Raw genomic sequence first — 22,191 nt, 5'->3', positions numbered from 1 at the left:
GAGAAGAACTGTTTTCTTTGCCATTAGGTTTATAACATTTAACTGTAGTTAGAATGGTTTCTTTCTCATCTGTGCTTTGCTTCTCTCCTTTTAAGATGAATAGAAATGATCTTTTTCTCTAATTATTACATTTCAAAAATAATGAGCATGTACAAGGCCCCAGCCTGCAGGATACAGTTTTTTTTTTTTTTAATTGTGCTTTAAATGAAAGTTTACAATTCAAGTTAGTTTCTCATACAAAAATTTATACACACATAGTTATGTGACCCTAGTTGTTCTCCCTATACTGTGACAGCACACTCCTCCTTTCAACCCCGGATTTCCTGTGTCCATTCAACCAGCTCCTAAGCCTCTCTGCCTTTTCATCTTGCCTCCGGACAGGAGCTGCCCGTTTAGTCTCATGTATCTTCTTGAGCTAAGAAGCACGCTCTTCATGAGTATCATTTTATGTCCCATAGTCCAGTCTACTCTTTGTCTGAAGAGTTGGCCTTGGGAATAGTTTTAGTTTTGAGCTAACAGAGAGTCCGGGGGCCGTGTTTTCCGGGATTCCTCCAGTCTCAGTCAAACCATTAAGTCTGGTCTTTTTACTGGAATTTGAGTTCTGTACCCCACTTTTCTCCTGCTCTGTCAAGGACTGTCTGTTGTGTTCCCTGTCAGGGCAGTCATTGGTGGTAGCTGGGCACCATCTAGTTCTTCTGGTCTCAGGCTGATGAAGTCTCTGGTTTATGTGGCCCATTCTGTCTCTTGGGCTACTAGTTTCCTTGTGTCTTTGGTGTTCTTCATTCTCCTTTGCTCCAGGTGAGTTGGGACCAAATGACGCATCTTATATGGCTCTTGATAGCTTTTAAGACCCCAGATGCCACTCACCAAAGTAGGATGTAGAACATTTTCTTGATAAACTTTGTTATGCCAATTGACCTAGATGTCCCCTGAAACCATGGTCCCCAGACCCCTGCCACTGTTACTTTGTCCATTGAAATGTTTGGTTGTATTCAGGAAACTTCTTAGCTTTGGTTTAGTCCAGTTGTGCTGACTTCCCCTGTAGTGTGTGTTATCCTTCCCTTCACCTAAAATACTTCTTGTCTACTATCTAGTTAGTGAATACCCCTTTCCCTCCCTACCCACCCTCATAATCATCAAAGAATATTGTCTTCTGTGTTTAAACCTTTTCTTGAGTTCTTATAATAGTGGTTTTATACAATATTTGTCCCTTTGCAACTGACTAAATTCACTCAGCATAATGCCGTCCAGATTCCTCCATGTTATAAGATGTTTCACGGCTTCATTGTTGTTCTTTATCGTTGCGTAGTATGCCATTGTGTGAATATGCCATAATTTGTTTATTCATTCGTCTATTGATGGACACCTAAGTTGTTTCCATCCTTTTGCTATTGTGAACAGTGTTGCAGTGAACATGGGTGTGCATATATCTATTTGTGTGATGGCTCTTATTTCTCTAGGATATAGTCCAAGGAATGGGATTGCTGAATCGTATGGTACTTCTATTTCTAGCTTTTCAAGGAAGCTCCAAATCGATTTCCAAAGTGGTTGTACTATTTTACAGTCCCACCAAGAGTGTATAAGTGTTCCAGTATCTCCACAACCTCTCCAACATTTATTATTTTGTGTTTTTTGGATTAATGCTCATCTTGTTGGAGTGAGATGATATCTCATTGTAGTTTTGATTTGCATTTCTCTAATGACTAATGATTGTGAGCATTTCCTCAGGTGTCTGCTGGCCACCTGAATGTCTTTTTTGATGAAGTGCCTGTTCATATCCTTTGCCCATTTTTTAATTGGGTTATTGGTCTTCTAGGATACAGGATATTTATTTAGTGATTTTTTAGAGAAGAAGAGATGAATCTGAGAGAAGACTAAAAACATTAATTTTGAATGTAACAATCTTTGTTGGTTACCAGGATGGGAGGGGTGGGGGGGAAATAGTAAATAGGCAATAGATAAGTGGTATCTTGGGTGAAGGGTGAGACAGTATACAATACAAGGGAAACTAGCACAACCTGTACAAGGAAAGGTCATGGAAGCCCCATAGACACATCCAAACTCCCTGAGGGACTGAATTGCTGGGCGGAGGGCTGTGGGGACCATGGTCTCGGGGAACATCTAGCTCAATTGGCATAACACAGCTTATAAAGACAATGTTCTACATTCTACCTTGGTGAGTAGTGTCTGGGGTCTTAAAAGCCTGTGAGCGGCCATCTAAGATACTCCACTGGTCTCATCCCTTCGGGAGCAAGGGAGAATGAAGAGAACAGGGTACAAGGAAAAGATTAGTCCAAAGGACTAATGGACCACAGCTACCAAGGCCTCCACTGGACTGAGTCCAGTACAGCTAGATGGTGCCCGCCTACCACCACTGACTGCTTTGACTAGGATCACAACAGAGGGTTCTGCACAGAGCTGGAGAAGGATGTAGAACATAATTCTAACTCACAAAAAAAAAGACCAGATTTACTGGCCTAAAGGAGACTGGAGAAACCCCGAGAGTATGGCCCCCAGACACCCTCTTAGCTCAGTGGTGAAGTTATCTCCGAGGTTCACCGTTCAGCCTGGGAATGGACAGCCCTGTAAAACCCAATGAGACTAACGAGGTACAGTAGTCCAGTGACAAGGGCCAGAAGGCAGAAGGGGACAAGGAAGCTGGTGATAGGGAACCCAAGGTTGAGTAAGGATATTGTTGATATGTTGTGAGATTGTTAACCATTGTCATAGGGCAACATTTGTAGTAACTGTTAAATGAGAAACTATTTTGTTCTGGAAGCCTTCATCTTAAGTGAGAATAACAGCACAATTGGAAGAGCGTAGTCAATGTCACTGAACTGTGCATGTAGAAATTTTTGAAATGGTGTATCTTTGGCTATGTATATTTTCACCAAAAAGAAGGTTGAGAAGTTAGAGGGTTGACATGTTGTGGGGTTGTTAACCAATGTCATAAAACAACATGTGTATTCTGTTTCATGAGAAACTATTTGTTCTGTAAGTCTTCACCTGAAGTACAATTAAAAAAAAAATTAATTTTGAGTTTTGAAAGTATTTTACAGAAAACAGATCTTTCTTCACGATTTCTACTCTAGTAGTTAATACGTGAGACCTTTTTTTATTATTCTTCTTAAATTTATTTATTTTGTTGGTGTTGAGAATACATGCAGCAAAATATACACTAATTCAACAGGTTTTACACGTAGCATTTAGTGACGTTGATTACATTCTCAGAGTTGTGTAACATTCTCATCCTCCTTGTCTGAGTTGTTTCTCCCCCATTAACATAAATTCACTGCACCCAAGGTTCCTATCTAACCTTTCCAGTTGCTGTTGTCAATTTGATCCCATATAGATAGTCCTTAAAAGAGCATAATGCTCAAGGCACACATTTTTTACTAGTTAAGCTAAACTACTGTTTGTGTTAAGAAGATTTCAGGGGACATTTTTAGTTCAAGGTTTAAAGGTTATACATGAGAAGACCTTTTAACATCCTGTCAGTTAATGTACTAATGTGATAAATTCCAGTTGTTTCAGAATTTATTGTAAGAGGTAATGTGACCGTTTCTCTTCACATCTAATCAGGAATTCAGAATGAGTAGAACAATGTGTTTTCCCTGTTGTGTGCTTTTTTGTATAACCAGTCCCCTGAGGATCTCAGAATTCTAATTTTAACTGTTCTGAAAGGGGGTATTATAAATAAGAAAAACCAAACCCATTGCCGTCGAGTCGATTACGACTTATAGCAACCTTATGAATAAGAATGATTGCAGTAGAGCTACTAAAAACCACAGAGATGGCTTATAAATAGTCTCAAGAAGGATGGTGTCAAAATATTCAAGGCCAGATGAGATAAAAACAAAAGCAAAAAATGACCTGCCTATCTTTTTTGTTTCAATTCTATTCAGTCTCTCTTCCTCAAATCTTTTGGCATAGAATCTGTCTTTCTACCTTAGACTAAACCTTCCGTTTTATTCCTGGAAAAAATTAAGGCATAGAGAGGTTAATGTGGTCCTTCATAAGTCAGTGCAAATACAGTACTAGAACTGGTAAACAGAAAGGAATGCCTCATGATTATGCATATTTGCATATCATTATCCAAAGACCCAATTGTTGAGAATTATTGCACAGGAGTATTATTTGATCTTGGTGAACAGACTAGTTTGAATTATTGCCTGGTATAATGTGGATGACAAATATAACCGTTTTATATAATTCTAAGATTCATCTTAAAGGAATTTCTGCTTGAACTGGGAGATTATATTATATGCCCTTTAAACTCTGATTCTTGATTCTTGTTGTAATCATGCCTCATTAGAACAAGATTGTCAGCTATAGAACAAATAGCTAGCATGTACAAATTATGTTCTTTGCTGAAAAACAACGTGATTTATTCTGTCCTTTAAAAAAAATAACTAAAAACAACCTACAAAAATACTAGGTTACTAGTGAAAAATACTCTGGTTGAATTTTGATGTTCTTTGCTTCATGAGTGACTTTTACAAAAAGTCTATTGTATCACATTCTCCATCTGGAAAACATAGATAATCCATACCATGCGCTATTCTTACTGTAAGGGTCTTGTGAAAAGTTAGGTGATGGTAGGGTATTTTGAGGAAAGTAGTCTTAACCCTGAGGTGAAATAGATAGTCTTCAACAGAGAGCCCAGCTACGAACTGGTACCTTTTTGTATTTTTTGTACACCAAAAACCTGTTGCCGTCTAGTCAATTCTGACTCATAGCCACCCTTATAGGACAAAGTAGAATTGTCCCCACAGGGTTTCCAAGGAGCACCTAGTGGATTCGAACTGCCGACCTTTGGTTAGCAGCCAAGCTCTTAACCACTACACCTTGGGTGGATAATTCTATTTAATTCAAACAACTATTATGTAGTGCCTATCTAATAAACCCAGGCATTTTGGGAGACGGAGAAACTACAGTCTTTACTGCCTAGAAACTTCACTCTAGTAAAAGAAAAAAATACACAAAACAATTACCTATAGGCCTAATATGATGAGTACTCTATTCTAAGTGTATATAAAGAGCTAGAGAAATACAGATGTGATAGTAGTTCATACTCCCAGGAGATCTGGGGTAACTGCTAAACTGGATTAATAGGAGCAGCAGGAATAAGCCATGTTATTTATTAAGCTGCTGAATTTGGTTTCTGCCAAAACTTGAAAAGAGGAAACAAATGGAATAAATTAGAGTGGAAAGTAATAATAATATAAGCTATCCGTAACCAAAAACTTTTTTTTTTTTTTTTTTTAAGGAGGAGGAGACGTTTGGATGTCCAGTAATATCAAATCAGTGTCCCAAAAGTAATCTCTCTCTTTATGATTGTTCAAGGGCTTGCTCTCAATTCTGCGCAAACTGAAAAGTGCACCAGACCAGGAGGTGAGAATCCTTCTCCTGGGCTTGGACAATGCTGGCAAGACTACTCTTCTGAAGCAGCTTGCATCTGAAGACATCAGCCACATCACACCTACACAGGTGAACACTGTCTTGGCCCCACATGGTTGTGTGACACAAAGAAGATGATAATAGTTACATGAAAAGCAGAATGAGAAATACAGTTTTGTCCACTTCCAGGCTTTATTTTAGAGAAAAGTCTATATAATCTAAAATTTCAAAAATATATCAAGACACAATTGATTCTCTCAGATCTAAATGATTACCTATATTGTTTTTTAAAATAGCTTTATCCTCCCTGATTATTAAATTAATACGTGTGGAAAATACAGAGAAAGTATAAATGAAAAAAAACTAAAGAGTACTCTGAGAAAAGCCACTGTCAATAGCCTGGTGTTTTTTTTTTTTTTCCAAATGTAATAAATACAAATACATACCAATGTTTAAAATAAAAAACAATTACCTATATTTTTAAATCTAGCATACTCGACCTTCCTCTTTTCTAAGGATACTCAAGCAAAACACCAAAAGTTGGTGGTGCTCACAATTTGGAAGTTTAAAGACAGGTCTTGACTGGAAGAATTCTAGCATGCTTCTTTGGACCTTATTCCCTTTAGGAAAACCCGAGAAAGTTTGACCTTTGGCCAGCCTCCTGGGCTTCTTAACTAGGGACAGCCCTGTTAGTAGCTTTGAAGTATTTCAGCATAGAAGTTTTAGCAAAACCAGGGTTATTTAGCATTTTCTGTCACCTTCCTGTGATAAGACCTTGGTTTTTGAGTTTGAATGACTACTGCCAGTGTGTGTACTTCACGGCCTGTGAATCTTACTGATTTGTAACTCTTTGCCAAAGAGTCATTTCAGCTGCTACCCAAGGAGCAATGTTATAGCGTCTGAGTATGTAGCCCAAGGAGGAGCAAATTGCAATAGTCTAGCCTAGAAGGGCTGAAAACGCATATTAGTGTGTCAGAATTTCTGCCAGAAAAAGAAGAGCTACTTTATTGGAGTATTAGCAATAGGCTGTATCTTGGTAGAGCATACAGAGGACTTCCTTATTGCAAACATGGAAATGAACCCAGAGTTATGAACCCCAGGTTCCAGTTCTAACCTTCAGGCTCTGTTAGATATGTCATAGGTGACCTTGTTATCATATTATGTCAAGGTTCCACATTTATTCTTTCTTTCTTTTTTACTAATGACATCTCATGTTCAAATTAAATAATAAAATGGTATTTTCATACACATTTTATCTCCATCTGCAATCAAAGCAGTAATATATAATAGAAGGAAACACATTTTGATTAGTCATTTTCTTTATGGACAATTCCTTCCTTCCTATTTGCCCTGGGTCTGTTGTGAGGCCACCCAACTGTTTTTTGTTTTTAATTTTTTCCCATACAAAAATTTATACATACATTGTTACATGACTCTACTTGCTCTCCCCATACTGTGACAGCACACTCCTCCTTTCCACCCCTGATTCCCCATGTCCATTCAGCCAGCTCCTAACCCTCTCTGCCTTACCATCTCATCTCCAGACAGAAGCTGCCCGCTTAGTCTCTTGTATCTACTTGAGCTAAGAGGCACACTCCTCACGACTATCACTTTATGTCCCACAGTCCAGTCCAATCCCTGTCTGAAGAGTTGGCCTCGGAAATTGTTTTAGTTCTGGGCTGATAGAGAATCCAGGGGTCATGTTTTCCGGGGTTCCTCCAGTCTCAGCCAGACCATCAAATCTGGTCTTCTTACTAGAATTTGAGTTCTGCACCCCACCTCACATTTATTCTTTAAAACAAACTTCTATGTGTTTTTGTATTAGAAAAAATAATTGATGTCCATTGTAGTAAATTTATAAAGTGTTGTTAACATGTGGGAGTATACCCATTCCGTCTTTTTTTCCTACACTATATATGATGGGTGTATTTAAAATAAAAAATAAAAATGGCTTTCTATCATCTTTTTTACTTAATGTATCATGAACATCTTTCTACAGTGTTATGTATTTAAACATTGATGAAATAGAGATCTCCAAATGTTTGTACCCATTCATTATTGTTTCCTTAGAGTAATTTCCTAGTAGATTTGTTAGGTCTGATGACTTAATAGAATTTTCAGGCAGCTGATACATATGACCAGATTCTAGGATTTATTCTTATTTATTCCCTGCCTCATTCTAAAAAGGATTTGATGTTACTGGGTTTGACATTCAGTATCATAATGAGTGTAAAATTTTTAAATACACAAAAGTGGTTTTGTCAATGAGTCAGAATGAAGCAGCCTTTTACAATAAGCTTAAGCCGTTTCTCTTTAGAGTTCTTAAACTTCTAATGTGTTCACTCATTGGCTTTTTAGAAGTGCCGTAGTCAGCATCATCCCCAGTTATTCTCTAGTGACTGTTATCCTCAGTGGAAATTGGGTGGCAGTGTTCCTGTGCCATCGTACTGTGCCTTGCCCTTCTGTGCTAGACAGTAGTGTTGGCAAGCTGCAGATGAGGCAAATGTTTATGGAGACAACCCCAGGCCCATTTAACTCCAGTTATTCTGGATGAAATATTTTTTCTATGGTAGCAAGCTCTATTAGATTTTTCGATTTTTCGAATCCTGATTTTACTGTATCATTCTTGCAATAAGATTTCTTTTTTTTTTTTTTTTGATTCTTAATCATGAAGTGTGTTCTGCAAACCCCAGACCAAAAAAAAAAAAAAAACCAAACCCATTGCCGTCAAGTCAATTCCTACTCATAGTGACCCTATAGAACAGAGTAGAACTGCCCCAAAAGGTTTCCAAGGAGCAGCTAGTGGATACAAACTGCTGACCTTTTGGTTAGCAGCTGAGCTCTTAACCACTGTGCCACCAGGGCTCCCAAGCCCCAAAGGTCTTGTTAATTTATTTCTTTCCACACTAACTCCCAGCTCACAATTCTACCTGCCTCTGATTTGCTTGCCTTCCTCAAAGTTCCACCTTGAGTAACTGTCTTCATGTTCATCAGAAATGCCTGTTAATGAGCAGTTCTAAATGTTACCATCATCGCCTGTAGTTGGGGGCTTCAGTTCAGAGCTTGAAATGCTGTTCCTGCAGGTCCCACCTTCCCCATTGGGTTGCTACTCTGATTACAAACCTAACCTCCCCAACGGTGTCCTGAATTCAGCTCCGCCCTTTTCCTGATTAATTCATATGAGGAAATTTCTTTTATTTTGAGCTACTTTTGAAGAAACCAGCTCTTCCAATTTTCAGTTCTTATCTCTTTTTAAACGCAGGATTTGTTCTGTTCTGTTGAGCCTCCAGATTTGGCTTCTGTTTTTTTTTTTTAGTTACATGTAATGTCCTGTTAAATTTTGCCTGAGGACTCATCAGGGAGTGTGGTCTGTGTTGCTTATCAGAATATTCTCATACCAAGGCCTTCTCAGCAACTTATATATATGTACTCATTAGAGAAAGCGTCGTTGTAGCCATGACGTTATTAACACTGACTCCACAACCTCAATGAACCAAGGTGTATATAAATATGTTTTCTCTCTGCCCTGTCACTGCAAACCATTTTCAGTATTACTAATGTCACATATAGCAAAGTACCTCAGAATTAATAAATAGCATAGCTATTAAATAAAACTGTCAGAATTATGATCTCAAGGCATAATAAAACTTGGTGTTTTGGCCTCTATCTCTTTCAGGGTTTTAACATCAAAAGTGTACAGTCACAAGGTTTTAAACTGAATGTGTGGGATATTGGTGGACAGAGGAAAATTAGACCATACTGGAGGAATTATTTTGAAAATACTGATATTCTTGTAAGTACTCCTTCTAATGTACTAATTCATAGTCTTTTCTGCCGTGTGTTAGGAGCATTAACACTGTAGTGTTCTTTCTTGTCAGCAATTCCATTGCCATAACAGTAATCACTGAATTTAGCAGGGCTAGTAGAAGGCACCAGATTGTGAAGGAAGAAGATCTTTGTATAACTTTTATGAGATACTTTGTTGTTGCTCAGTAACAGTGTTGTGCCCATACCCATCTTATTAATTACCACAGTGATTTGAACAGCAGAATGGAAGCCAGAAGATGGTGCCACCAACTCTGTCACCCCAAGGAAATCAGCAAATCAGCGTATATCCTGAAGAGACGAAACAACCTAGTGAAAGTCCTGGAAACTATGACATATAAGGAATGGTTGAGAGACCTGACGTTGTTCTACTTAGAAAAGAGAATGCTTGGAACTGTCTTCAATTGCTTCAAGAACTATCTTAAACCAGAGAGACTAGTCTAATCATGGATAGTTCTAGAGGACTGAGCCAGGAGTAATATAGAGAGTATTAGGGAGGTTGAGTTTAGCTCAGATTAGAGAAGGATTTTCCTATAATTATAACCGCCCAGAGATAGAAGAAGCTGCCCCTTGTATTGGAGATTCATGTAGAGGCTGAGATTTTAGGCCCCAGTTCACTGTCATTTTCTCTAGGACTGTTGCTGAATTCTTGGAAATTATAATATCCATGTACATTGATGTCTCCAGTACCTCAGCCTCTCAGTTCTGTCACTCCTTCACCTTTACCTCCAATCTTCCAGTGACCTTGTCCTCCACCCAACCTTAGCCACTCACTGTCAAGACCATACCCTAAAATCAAGGATCTCCTGAACTTGGAAGGGAGGGGAGAATTGCATATTATTTTCACTAACCTCTAACTGTAAGTTTGCGTTTACTTCCATTATGACCATTGGCAATGGACTTCTATAATACCAGTCATTTCTGTAACTTTGTTACCAACAGAAATGTTAGTATTTGTTACCAATAGCAATAGATATTTCATATCACATTACAGTTATTACAGATATCATGAAATATTGTTTAGGCTCATCACTACCAAATCATGGTAGTTGTTAGACTCACCACTAGAACTTGTTACTTAATGTGTTATAAAGAAGTACATATATTCCTCTATCGCAAATTTTTTTTTAGTATTTTGTTAGCTATATTTCCATATAATTTATTTGTAATACTGTGTATTTTATTTTTATGAATTTTAGAATATTCCAAGAATGGGTCCAAGGGTCACTAGGCTGCCAAAAGATTCATGACTCAAAAATGGTTAAGAACCCCTGCCATAGACCTTACCATCTCCAACAGTTTCATCCCTCTAGAATCATAATTTCAAGCATCTCACCACTGGCTACCATCCCTATCTTTCCAGCCTCCCTTCTGCTAGTCTCCTGATTCCAACAATTCTTACATCTCATCACCTGTAATCCATTGATCCTAACTCCTTTTCACTACCCCTTATCTTCTTCATGTCCTTACTTCCCTCCTTAACCAGCTTAGATTTTACAATCCATCCTTATAATCACTCCCTTGTAGACATCATCCGATCACTTACCTCTCTCTCCCTTTATCACATGTGCCTAGAAAAACTGCAACCCTGGTCTAATCCAACTTTCTGTCTACCTCATGGTTGAACCTGTGAAGCTGAGTATAAGTAGAAAAAAAACATAAACTAAACCAAAGTGACAAGTCTTACTTTAAGTATATGCCCACCTGCCTCAGCCTGGTAATCCTCCTGCACTTACTTGGTCCATTTACTCCCCTCAACGATATTTTACTCTTTCGCTTCTCAAACTTTTTGCATCTCAAATAGTTTCACTCTCTGCTGATGACTTTGCTTCCTATTTGTCTCTTTCTAGTGGATCATTCCTATCAGCATACACACATCCTGTAATACCTCGTTTAAAAAAAATAAACAACAAAACCACTTCTCTTGACCATACATTCCCCTCTAGATACTATCTCATTCTTCAGCCTCCCTTTACAGCAAAACTCCTTGAAAGAATTTTCTGTGCTGTCTGTGTTTTGACTTCCTTCTTCCCAAACTCTCTTGAATCCTCCGTTCAGGCTCACCAGTAATTCTTCATTGCTAAGCCCAGTGTTCAGTTTTCAGCACTCATCTTACTTGTCCTATTAACCCAAAAAACTTGTTGCTGTCAAGTCGATTCCAACTCATGGCGACCCTATGGAACAGAGTAGAACTGCCCCATAGGGTTTCCAAGGAGTGGCTGGTGGATTTAAACTGCCAACCTTTTGGTTAGCAGCCAAACGCTTAGCCATTGCACCACCAGGGCTTCACTTGTCCTATTAGCACTTTTAATTAATGTAGTTGGTCATGCTGTCCTTGAAACATTCTCTTCCCTTGATTTCCAGAGTACCTATCTATCTTGGTTTTCCTCCTCCCTCACTCTTCCTCAATCTCCATTGCTTTTTTTATTTTTTCCTTATCTCCCCAACCTCCAAATGTTAGAGTGCCTCAGAGTTCAGTCCTTGTGCTTTTCTCAGCTAAGTCGCTGCTTAGGTGACCTCATCCAATCTCAAGACTTTAATTATCACCTACATGCTAGTAAGTCCCAAACTGATATCCCCAACCTGGAACTCTCTCTAAACTCCAGTTTCATATACAGCCAGCTGCCTATTTGACATGTCCCCTTCAAGCTCAGCATATCCAAAACCAAATTCCTACCTACATCCATCCCTCCCCAAATCCATTCCTTCTACAGTCTTCTCAGTAAATGGCAATTACATTTATTCAAAAACACTAGAGTCATCCTAGACTCCTTTTCCTCTCACTCCCCATATCTGATCCATCAGCAAATCCTGTCAACACTCCCTTCAAAATATTTCTAGAATCTGACCACTTCTTTTTACCTCCACTGCTCCCATGCATTGATTATTGCAATATCATCCAACTAGTCTCTTTACTTCTGCCTTGCCTCCCTGAAGTCTACTCTAGACACAGTATCTGTAGTGATCCTATTAAAATATAATCTTCCCATCCCAGAGTAAAAGCCAGTGTTCTTACAGTGGCCTACAAGGCCCCTTATATTCTGCCTCCTTCTTACCTCTCTTGACTTCATCTCCCCCCTTTCTAACATGGTTCCAGTCAGGCTGGCCTGCATGCTGTTCCTGGGACACTGGCATGCTTCCACTTCAGGGTCTTTATCACTCCTAGAATTTTCTTTCCTTAGCTTATTTCCTCCCCTCCTTCAGGTCTTTGCTCACATGTCACCTTACCACTAAGACCTTCCCTAAATACCCCTATCCCCACCCATCTGGCACTATCATTTTTCCCTGTGCCCCCCACTAGTACCTGTCATCATCAGACATATTTTTGTTTATTGTCTGTCTTCCCCATTGGAACATAAGCTCCATGAGGACAGGAACTTTTTTTTTGCTGTTGTATCCCAAGTACCTGAATGAATGAAATGGGTGATTGTTATGTATGGATTCTGATATTAGATAGAATGTGGAGTTTTATACCCTCTAAAATCCCTTCCATCTTTGGTCAAGTCCATTTTGGTCAAGTCCAAGGGCTTGTTTATTCCTTCTGTGAAATGGGGAAAGCATCTGCTTCACAGTGGGTTTATTAGAAGTAGTGAATTAATTCATTCACCACAATTCTTGAAGGGACAATAATACCAAAATATAAAATTGCACTGTCATCATATCAACAGACACATTTGAGGTGCCGAGATGGACATGGCATAGGCTCATCATATACATTTCTGGCCTTCAGTGAGCTTACGTTCCATTCTACTCCTGGTGCCAGGTTAAAGGTTTTAATGGATGAGGAGAAAAAGATGAAACACATGCATCCATCCATTTATGCATCTATTCCACCAGTTATTCTTCCAAAATGTATCAAGTACTTTTTTAGCAAAATATAAGAAGATAAGTGTTGGGTAGAAAGAAATTTTTTTCCTTTAAGATTAAAAGAAACTTCTTCAATAATCTCAAATAATGTGTCCATACTTAACATATTTTTTTATTTCAGAAATTTTCACATTTACCCAAAAGTTAAGACAAGAGTATAATGAAACCTATATACCTACCCACCATCCAGCTTCATTAATTTCAGTTTTGGCATCTCTCCTACCACTGCTTTTTTAAAAAGTATTTTAAAGCAAATGCCAGATATCCTATTATTTCACTCATAAATACTTGAAAGTAAGATTGAAAAACCAGTCCCCAAATTGTGATCTGAAACTACATATCAGAAAAATTGAAAATTAAAAGTCCTTCAAAGAATCAACAACAACAAAATAAATCTCCTGGAACTAAGAAGCAAGTATAACAAGATTGTAGGAAATAAGATTAATATATAAAAGTCAATTGCTTTCGTGTATACCAGCGATGAACAATTGGAATTTGAAATTAAAAGCTCAAGAGCATTTATATTAGCACCCCAAAAAATAAAATACTTAGGCATAAACCTAACAAAATATGTACAGGATCTGTACGAGGAAAACTGTAAAACTCAGATAAAAGAAATAAAAGAGCTTAATAAATGAAGAGATAGTCCATATTCATGGACTGGAAAACTTAATATTGTTAAGATGTCAGTTATTCCCAATTTAATCTATAAATTCAGTGCAATCCCAATCAAAATCCCTGCACGTTGTTTTGTGGATATTGACAAACTAATTCTAAAGTTTATATGGAAACACAAAAGACCCAGAATAGCCAGCACAATATTGAAGAAGAAAGTAAAAGGACTGGCTCTACCCAACATTAATATGCCCTGGTAGCACAGTGGTTAAAAGTTTGGCTGCTAACCAAAGGTCGGCAGTTCAAATCCACCAGCTGCCCCTTGGAAACCCTGGTTATGTCCTTTAGGGTCGCTATGATTCGAAATCAACTCAGTGGCATACAACAATCAGTGTGGTATTCAGAAAAACCAGAACACAGTTCATGAGAATGTTGGCACATTGTGAAAAATGTAAATAAGGTCACTGAACAACTTGTGTAGAAATTGTCAAATGGGAACCTAATTTGATGTTTAAACTTTAACTGAAAACACAATAAAATGTTATTTAAAAAAAAAAAAAGACAATGTGGTATTGGCAAAAGAATAGACAAACTGATCAATGGAACAAAATAGAGAGCCCGGAAATAGACCCTTACAAATGTAGTCAGCTGATCTTTGACAAAGGAGCAAAGCATTCAATGAAGGAAGGATAGTCTTTTCAACAAATGGTGTTGGAACAACTGGACATCCACATGCAAAAAAAAAAAATGAATCTAGACACTGACCTTACTCCTTTCACCAAAAACTCAAAATGAATGTTAGGCCTAAATGTAAAATGCAAAGCTATAGAACTTCTAGAAGATAACATAGAAAATCTAGGTGATCTTGGGTTTGATGATGAGTTTTTAGATAACAACACCAAAAACATGATCCATGAAATAAAAAATTGATAGCTGGACTTTATTAAAATTCAAAACTTCTGCTCTGTAAAAGACACTGTTAAGAGAATGAAGAGACAAGCCACACAGACTGGGAGAAAATATTTGTAAAATATATATCTGACTTGTATTCAGAATATACAAAGAACTCATAAAACTCAACAGTAAGAAAACCAACAACCCAATTAAAAAATGGGCAAAAGATCTGAACAGACATCTCACTAGTACATATATAGATAAGCAAATGAAAAGATGCTCAATATCAAATGTCATTACAGAACTGCAAATTAAAACGATGAGATACGACAACATACGTATTAGAATGGCTAAGACCCAAAAACCTGACAATGTCAAATGCTGAAGAAGACATGGAGCAACTCATTCACTGATGATATAAAGTGGTACAACCATTTTAGAAGACAGTTTGGAAGTTTTTTACAAAGCTAAACATAGTTACCATATGATCCAGCAAGTGCACTCCTAGGTATCTACCCAAATGAGTTGAAAACATGTCCACACAAAAATCTGCATACCAGTGTTTATAGCAGCTTCATTCATAATCACCAAAATCTGTAAGCAACCAAGATGTCCTTCAATAGGTGAATGGATAAACAAACTTTTACACCCATACAGTGGAATATATTCAGTGATAAAAAATGAGCTATCAAGCCACAGAATGACATGGGGAACCTTAAATGCATATGGCTAAGTGAAAGATGCCATTCGGAAAAGGCTACATACTGTATGATTACAACTATATGACATTTTGGAAACGGCAAAACTATAGAGACAGTAAAAAGATCAGCGATTTCCAGGGCTTCAGGGCAAAGGAGGGGAGGGGTGACGTGACTAGGTGAAGGATGGGATTTTTGGGGTGGTAAATCTGTATAAAACTGCAATGCTGGATACATGCCATTATGCATTTGACAACACCCGTAGAACTGTGCAACACAAAGAGTGGATTCTAGTGTAAACTATGGACTACAGTTAATAATAATGTATCAATATTGGCTCGTTAATTATAACAAATGAGTCGTTAAGAGCTATGGTTACTAGCCAGAAGGTTGGAAGTTCGAATCCACCAGCTGCTCCTTGGAAACCCTATGGGGCAGTTCTGCTGTCTTGTGGGGTCACTATGAGTCGGAATCAACTCCACGGCAATGGGTTTCGTTTGGTTTAATGCAAGCTTTTACTAGGTGAAACTTCAGGGATGGTGGATGGGGGTGGTATGTGGAACTCTATGAGTACGTAGAGTTCTGTTCAGTTATTCTGTAAATCTGAAACTGTACTAAATAAATTCTATTAACCTTTTTTAAAATGTCTTTCAAAGCTAGAGATTCCCTTTTCCTTTTTGAGTCAAGAGTTGGGATAAGGTAGATGACTGAGAGAAATTGATTCCTATCTGTTCATCTGCTGGATTAAGGTACTCTGAAGGAAGTACCCAAAGAAGAGAAATGTAAGGGTATTAATGATTGTGAGGCTCCAAAAGGAGGTCTCAGAAACTTTCTGGTCTACTGATAAGAGTAATTTAAATCATAAACTCTAACACCTTGAGGGTAGACTGCAAGGTGAGTTGTAATAAGATCGTGAATTCTACATCCCTCATTAGCTGAGAAGGTCCAGGAATTATGTACCATCCTAGAGAAGCTTTCTCCAGCTACGTTAGGCTGCCAGTACAAGATAATATTTTGGATCCAGAGTCAACCCTTTATTATTTCCCAGTGCTGTTTGAGGAAAAAAAAAAGTCTTGGGGAGCAACTCAGTCCCCAGGGTTAGATTCCAAGGCTTCGTCACTTTTAGCTGTTTACCAGTTTTGCAGCAGCTTGAAGTGACAGGGCTTGATGATAGGTTTTACTGGTTTGTATTTAGTCTTCCACTGTTGGTTGAGAAAAACCTTTTGAACTAGACTCCAAGCTGCCTGGTAGAATAGGATTGAGGCTTGACACATTTAGTTGTCTAGTTAACTACTGTTCAGTCTCTGTAGAGTGCCACGCTAAATTCTTGCTCTAAAGCAGAGTTTGGCAAACTAATCCAGCCTGCCACCTGTTTTTGTAAAGCCTAAGAGTTAAGAATGGTTTTTATGTTTTTAAATGGTTAAAAAAATCAGTAAAAGAATACAGTCTTTCATGACATGTGAAAATTATATGAAACTCAGATTTCACTATCCATAAATAAAGTTCTATTGGAACACAGCCATGTCCATTTGTTTACATATTGCTTATAGTTGCTTTTGCACTGCAATAACAGGAGTGGAATAGTTTCAAAAGAGATTGGGCCACAAAGCCTAAAATATTTACGACCTAACCCTTTACAGAAAAAGCTTCCCAGCCCCTGCTTTAGAGCATTAAATGGTTCCTTAGTAGTTTGAAGAGTTAAGGCAACCCCTAAAAGTGCCAACATTATTCTCAGGCAAGATGACACTGAGAATGTCTGACTTCAGCTTTATCAATTTGGGAAAAGTAACTAAGAAATAAAATTTGAGGTGTGATAGAAGGGATGGAGCATCCTCCATTTCTCTTTAGGCCTGGAAATGATGACAGCCTTTTTGATAGATAAAAATACATGATCATGTTTTTACCTCAAGGTATATTCATGTTACTACTAAACTCTATTTACTCTATTATTATCAGTTTTGTTGTTAAACGTAACATGATTTAAACAAAGTAACTTTGCTGTCATTTCCATATCCAAAATATGGAACATCAAATGAGAGAGATCTCAAACACCCTAAAATAAAACAACCATCGCTTGTATTATTTCCATAATATCGCTCACACTTGAGCATCAGTACTACTAGAGGATAGAAAGAGCACAACAATTGAACAACACAAATTATCCAGAAACCTTATATGTCATTAGTTTCAACGCCCTCTCAAACTTTTGCTCAGGCTACCAATAAAAAGCCACATTTCTTAGTGTCATCTCTTTTTGTCTCTGTCTACCCTCTGGTGGAGAAATGGAGCAATAAGATGGCCAAAAGGTGGCAGCAGGAGGGAAGAGGAACAGGAGAAGCAAAAGGAGAAACAAAGAACTCAGCCTTCACGCACTGGATACACGGTCCCGGGATGATCCAGAGTTGCCAGAACTTCCATCAACAAAAAAATCTTTCTCTAGCTCTTTCTCCCACAACTCAATAATAATTTCAAAGCAGTGGCCCAGGAAGATGTGAATTGGGTTTGCTTAAAGCATCATTCTGAGTACATGGATTATAACCTTATTTTAGAATAGGTTTTATGACTTGATTTATAACCATCCATACTCAGTCAGAAACATAATAAATGTTTAACTTCCTCTGATACTTTCTGGCTAAAGACCAGAAAATTTCTTGATTGCTATTAGTCTGTTTTCAAATTTATTATTATTGTTTTATTTTTTTAACATTAACCAACAGCCATGTTTGAAGGGAAAAAAAAAAAGACAAAAGGCTATCCTTTCTTGAAAATAGCTATTGTCCAGAAGAAAACCGGTAGTAAGCAGCATGAAGGAACTGGATAGAGCTGGGGAGGGAGTGACGAGGAGAAGAGTACACCGCTGCCGACAGACAAACGTGTGGGATCACCAGAGACTAGTTTGTGCTTATGGCTTTTTCACTTGGCCTTTTTCTTAAGTAATAAATGGGGCAGTTGTTTTATAGATTTCCTCCTAGAATTATTGTGTAGTAATTTTCAAATTTTATAAAAGTTGAGAGAAATGCCAAATGATAGGAGACAATTTGTGTATGGTTTAGGAAAATTCTCCTTTTGAATCTTTTTATGGGAACGTTCCCTGTGGAATTTTATGTCAACATAATAAATAGCAAGTAATTTAGCAAGTAAGTATAAGTAAAAATAGAAGCTTTCTTCTCACTGACCTTCGGCCTCTGGACTCTCAGGTATTTGGCTGAACATCTTTCTTGTCTGCTGTTAAAACTGTCTCTCCATTCCTTATCCTCTCCCAACTGTTTATTTTTCATATCAAGCATCAGTTTCTTAATTGTGTCTTTAATCATGTGCTCAGCCTTGCCTCAGCCTCCTCTTTTTACCCTTACCTTCTTACTCATACACTTTGCTCCAAACACATCTTTCTCCCGCTTTGTCATTCCTGTCTTGCACAGTCTCGACAACTCTCTTTATTTTTTCTCCCTGTACAAAAATTTATACATACATTGTTATGTGACCCTAATTGCTCTCCGCATACTGTGACAGCACATTCCGCCTTTCCGCCCTCGATTCCCCATGTCCATTCAACCAGCTCCTAACCCTCTCTACCTTCCCATCTCACCTCTGGACAGAAACTGCCTGTTAGTCTCTTGTACCTACTGAGCTAAGAGGCACACTCCTCACGACTATCACTTTATGTCCCACAGTCCAGTCCAATCCCTGTCTGAAGAGTTGGCCTCGGAAATTGTTTTAGTTCTGGGCTGATAGAGAATCCAGGGGCCATGTTTTCCGGGGTTCCTCCAGTCTCAGTCAGACCATTAAGTCTGGTCTTCTTACTAGGATTTGAGTTCTGCACCTCACCTTTCTCCTGCTCCATCCAGGACTCTCTGGTGTATTCTCTGTCAGGGCGCTCACTGGTGGTAGCCAGGCACCATCTAGTTCTTCTGGTCTCAGGCTGATGAAGTCTCTGGTTTATGTGGCCCTTTCTGTCTCTTGGGCTACTACTTCCTTTATGTCTTTGGTGTTCTTCATTCTCCTTTACTCCAGGTGGTTGGGACCAATTGATGCATCTTAGATGGCTGCTAGCAAGCTTTTAAGACCCCAGATGCCACTCACCAAAGTAGAATGCAGAACATTTGCTTAATAAGCTTTGTTATGCCAGTTGACCTAGATGTCCCCTGAAACCATGGTCCCCAGACCCCCACCCCTGCTACTCTGTCCCTCAAAGTGTTTGATTGTATTCAGAAAACTTCTTAGCTTTGGTTTAGTCCAGTTGTGCTGACTTCCCCTGTAGTGTGTGCTGCTCTTCCCTTCACCTAAGATAATTCTTATCTACTATCTAGTTAGTAAATAACCCTCACCCTCCCTCCTCACCCTCGTAATCTAGTAATCTAGACAACTCTCTGAGCCCAAAACTCTCCCAGTGATCGTGGCCCTTCTTCCTTTCCTCAGATCTCGGGTGCTTGCTTGAGTGAAGATGATCCTAATCCATTGTAGATGCCCAAATAATTCTAATTAGGTCTTTTATAGTGGTGTTTACTCTCCCATTGTATTCCTCTCCTTTCTACATTTATGTTTATACCATGCGTGCTTGCTACCTTCAAAATGTGAGCCTCACTGGTAAAAAAAAACTTGGCTACCATCACATTCTGCATAGTGATTTTATTAGACAGTCAGCGTGGAATTTTGGGAAGGAACCCTGGCGGTGCAGTGGTTAAGCACTCGGCTGATAACCAAAAGGTCAGCTGGTGGAACTGCTTCGTGGGAGAAAGATGTGGCAGTCTGCTTCTGTAAAGATTACAGCCTTGGAAACTCTATGAGGCAGTTCTACTCTGTCCTATAGGGTCACCATGAGCCGGAATCGACTTGACAGCAATGGGTTCAGGTTGTTTGGTTTGGTTTGGTTATGATGTGCAGAGCCCGTGAATGCTTGTATTGACATTCAGTCAGAGTAATATTAACAACAATAAGGCCATACAAAAAAATACTGAGACCAAAGACATTCATCCTTCTTCCTCCTCTGATTCTCCCTGAAGGAAACACATGTGGAAAGATGGGGTATTTTTGAGAAAAAAGGCTGAACTTGGTTCCTAGTGTAATATCCAGCTCAGAACTGAAAAACACCAGACCCATTGCGTCGATTCCGATTCATAGCAACCCTATAGGACAGGGTAGAACTGCCCCACAGGGTTTCCAAGGAGTGGCTGGTAGATTCGAACTGCTGACTCTTTTGGTTAGCAGCTAAACTCTTAACCACTATGCCACCAGGGCTCACCCTAGTGACTCTAAATGAAGGAGCATTAAGCAAAGGAATTTTAATTGGTTTGTTTCAGAAGAGAGCAGGTTTTCAGTGTAATTCAGAATTTGACTTGCATTCAGAAATACAGTGCATTGCAGCGTATCAGTTTATGTAATTAAAGGCATGTAAAAGTGAGAGTTGAGAATTGGGTTTTGTTTCTGTTTTTAATTGAAGATGATCTTTTAAAAGAGTTTTTTTCCTATTATACCATTAACTTGAAAACAATCTTAAATTCTTTAAAGGAGTTTGAAAAGTTGACAATTTTTAAGATTAGCAGTTGGGAAAACAATACATCCTTAAAAAAAAAGACTACAAAATCATATCTCTAATTTTTCCTTTTTAAATTTTCATGTGAAGAAAGACTAGAAGGGACTTTCTACAGGAAATTAAAATGGTTAGTGTGTTTGGGTGCTGCAACTATAGGTGATTGTTTTCTTTTTTTGTGTGTGTGTGTGTTATTTCCCTTACTGTTGGTATAGTGCTATAGGGTGTTCTTTATACAATAAATAAAATTCAGAAATGGGGGAGAGAGCTTGGGATTTGTAATTTGTGATGAACCTCAAGACTTCTCTTACTTCTGGCTAAGCCTGGGCGCTTACTATTTCCAGTATTTGATCTTAACCTCCAGGCCACCTGCAAAGGTAGGAATGGGAAGGAGATCACCACTTCCTGCTTCAGCATATAGTTGATGTCAGCATATAGTTGATGCTACAAATGGTACTTTCACAGTGATGATGGAGGCCTCAAAACATTTGTCCATTCTGACAATTTGGGAAGCAGTATAGTAGAGTGGTGCAGAGCAACTATGGACTTTACTATCAGGTAGCCTGAGTTTGAGTCCCGGTTTTGTCACTTACCAGATGTAACCTGGGCAAGTTACTTATATTCTTCAGGCTCCTGTTTATATGTGTACAAAATAGGAAAATAAGAAAATCTATCTCAGAGTTGTAATGAAAATTAACAGAGTAAGCCTAGCACAAATGTTTAGTGGCATATCAAGTGCCCGTTAAATGTAGCTATTTTTCAAAAAGGTGGAAACAACCTAGATGGCCATCAATGGAGGAATGGATAAACAAAAATTATGGTATATTCGCACAATGGAATACTACACAACGATAAAGAACAACAATGAATCCATGAAACATCTTGTAACATGGAGGAATCTGAAAGGCATTATGCTAAGTGAATTTAGTCAGTCACAAAAGGACAAATATTGTATAAGACCACTATTACAAGAACTCAAGAAGAGGTTTAAACACAGAAGAAAACATTCTTTGATGGTTACGAGGATGGGAAGGGAGGGAGAGGGGTATTCACTAACTAAATAGTAGAAAAGAATTAAGTGAAGGGAAGGACAGCACACACTACAGGAGAAGTCAGCACAACTGGACTAAACCAAAGCTAAGAAATTTCCTGAATACAAGCAAACACTTCAAGGGACAGAGTAGCAGGGGTGGGGGTCTGGGGACCATGGTTTCAGGGGACATCTAGGTCAATTGGCATAACAAAGTTTATTAAGAAGATGTTCTGCATCCTATTTTGATGAGTGGTGTCTGGGGTCTTAAAAGCTAGCGAGCACACATCTAGGATGCATCAATTGGTCCCAACCCACCTGGAGTAAAGGAGAAG

General features: G+C 38.5%; 1 protein-coding gene across 1 annotated transcript in view; it reads left to right on the top strand.

Annotated features, from left to right (window-relative positions):
• ARL3 (ADP ribosylation factor like GTPase 3) overlaps positions 1-22,191 on the top strand; it is a 40,206-nt gene that overhangs the window by 4,576 nt on the left and 13,439 nt on the right. Inside the window, 2 exon segments of the mRNA XM_004370088.3 lie at positions 5,347-5,490; positions 9,077-9,193. Of these exon segments, the coding sequence (XP_004370145.2) occupies positions 5,347-5,490; positions 9,077-9,193 (261 nt within the window).

This window comes from Trichechus manatus, unplaced genomic scaffold (assembly GCF_000243295.1).
Source record: "Trichechus manatus latirostris isolate Lorelei unplaced genomic scaffold, TriManLat1.0 scaffold00007, whole genome shotgun sequence".
NCBI classification, from domain to species: Eukaryota; Metazoa; Chordata; class Mammalia; order Sirenia; family Trichechidae; genus Trichechus; species Trichechus manatus.
Note: the sequence above shows the minus strand (reverse complement) of the source record. Positions and strands in the feature narration are given on the sequence as shown.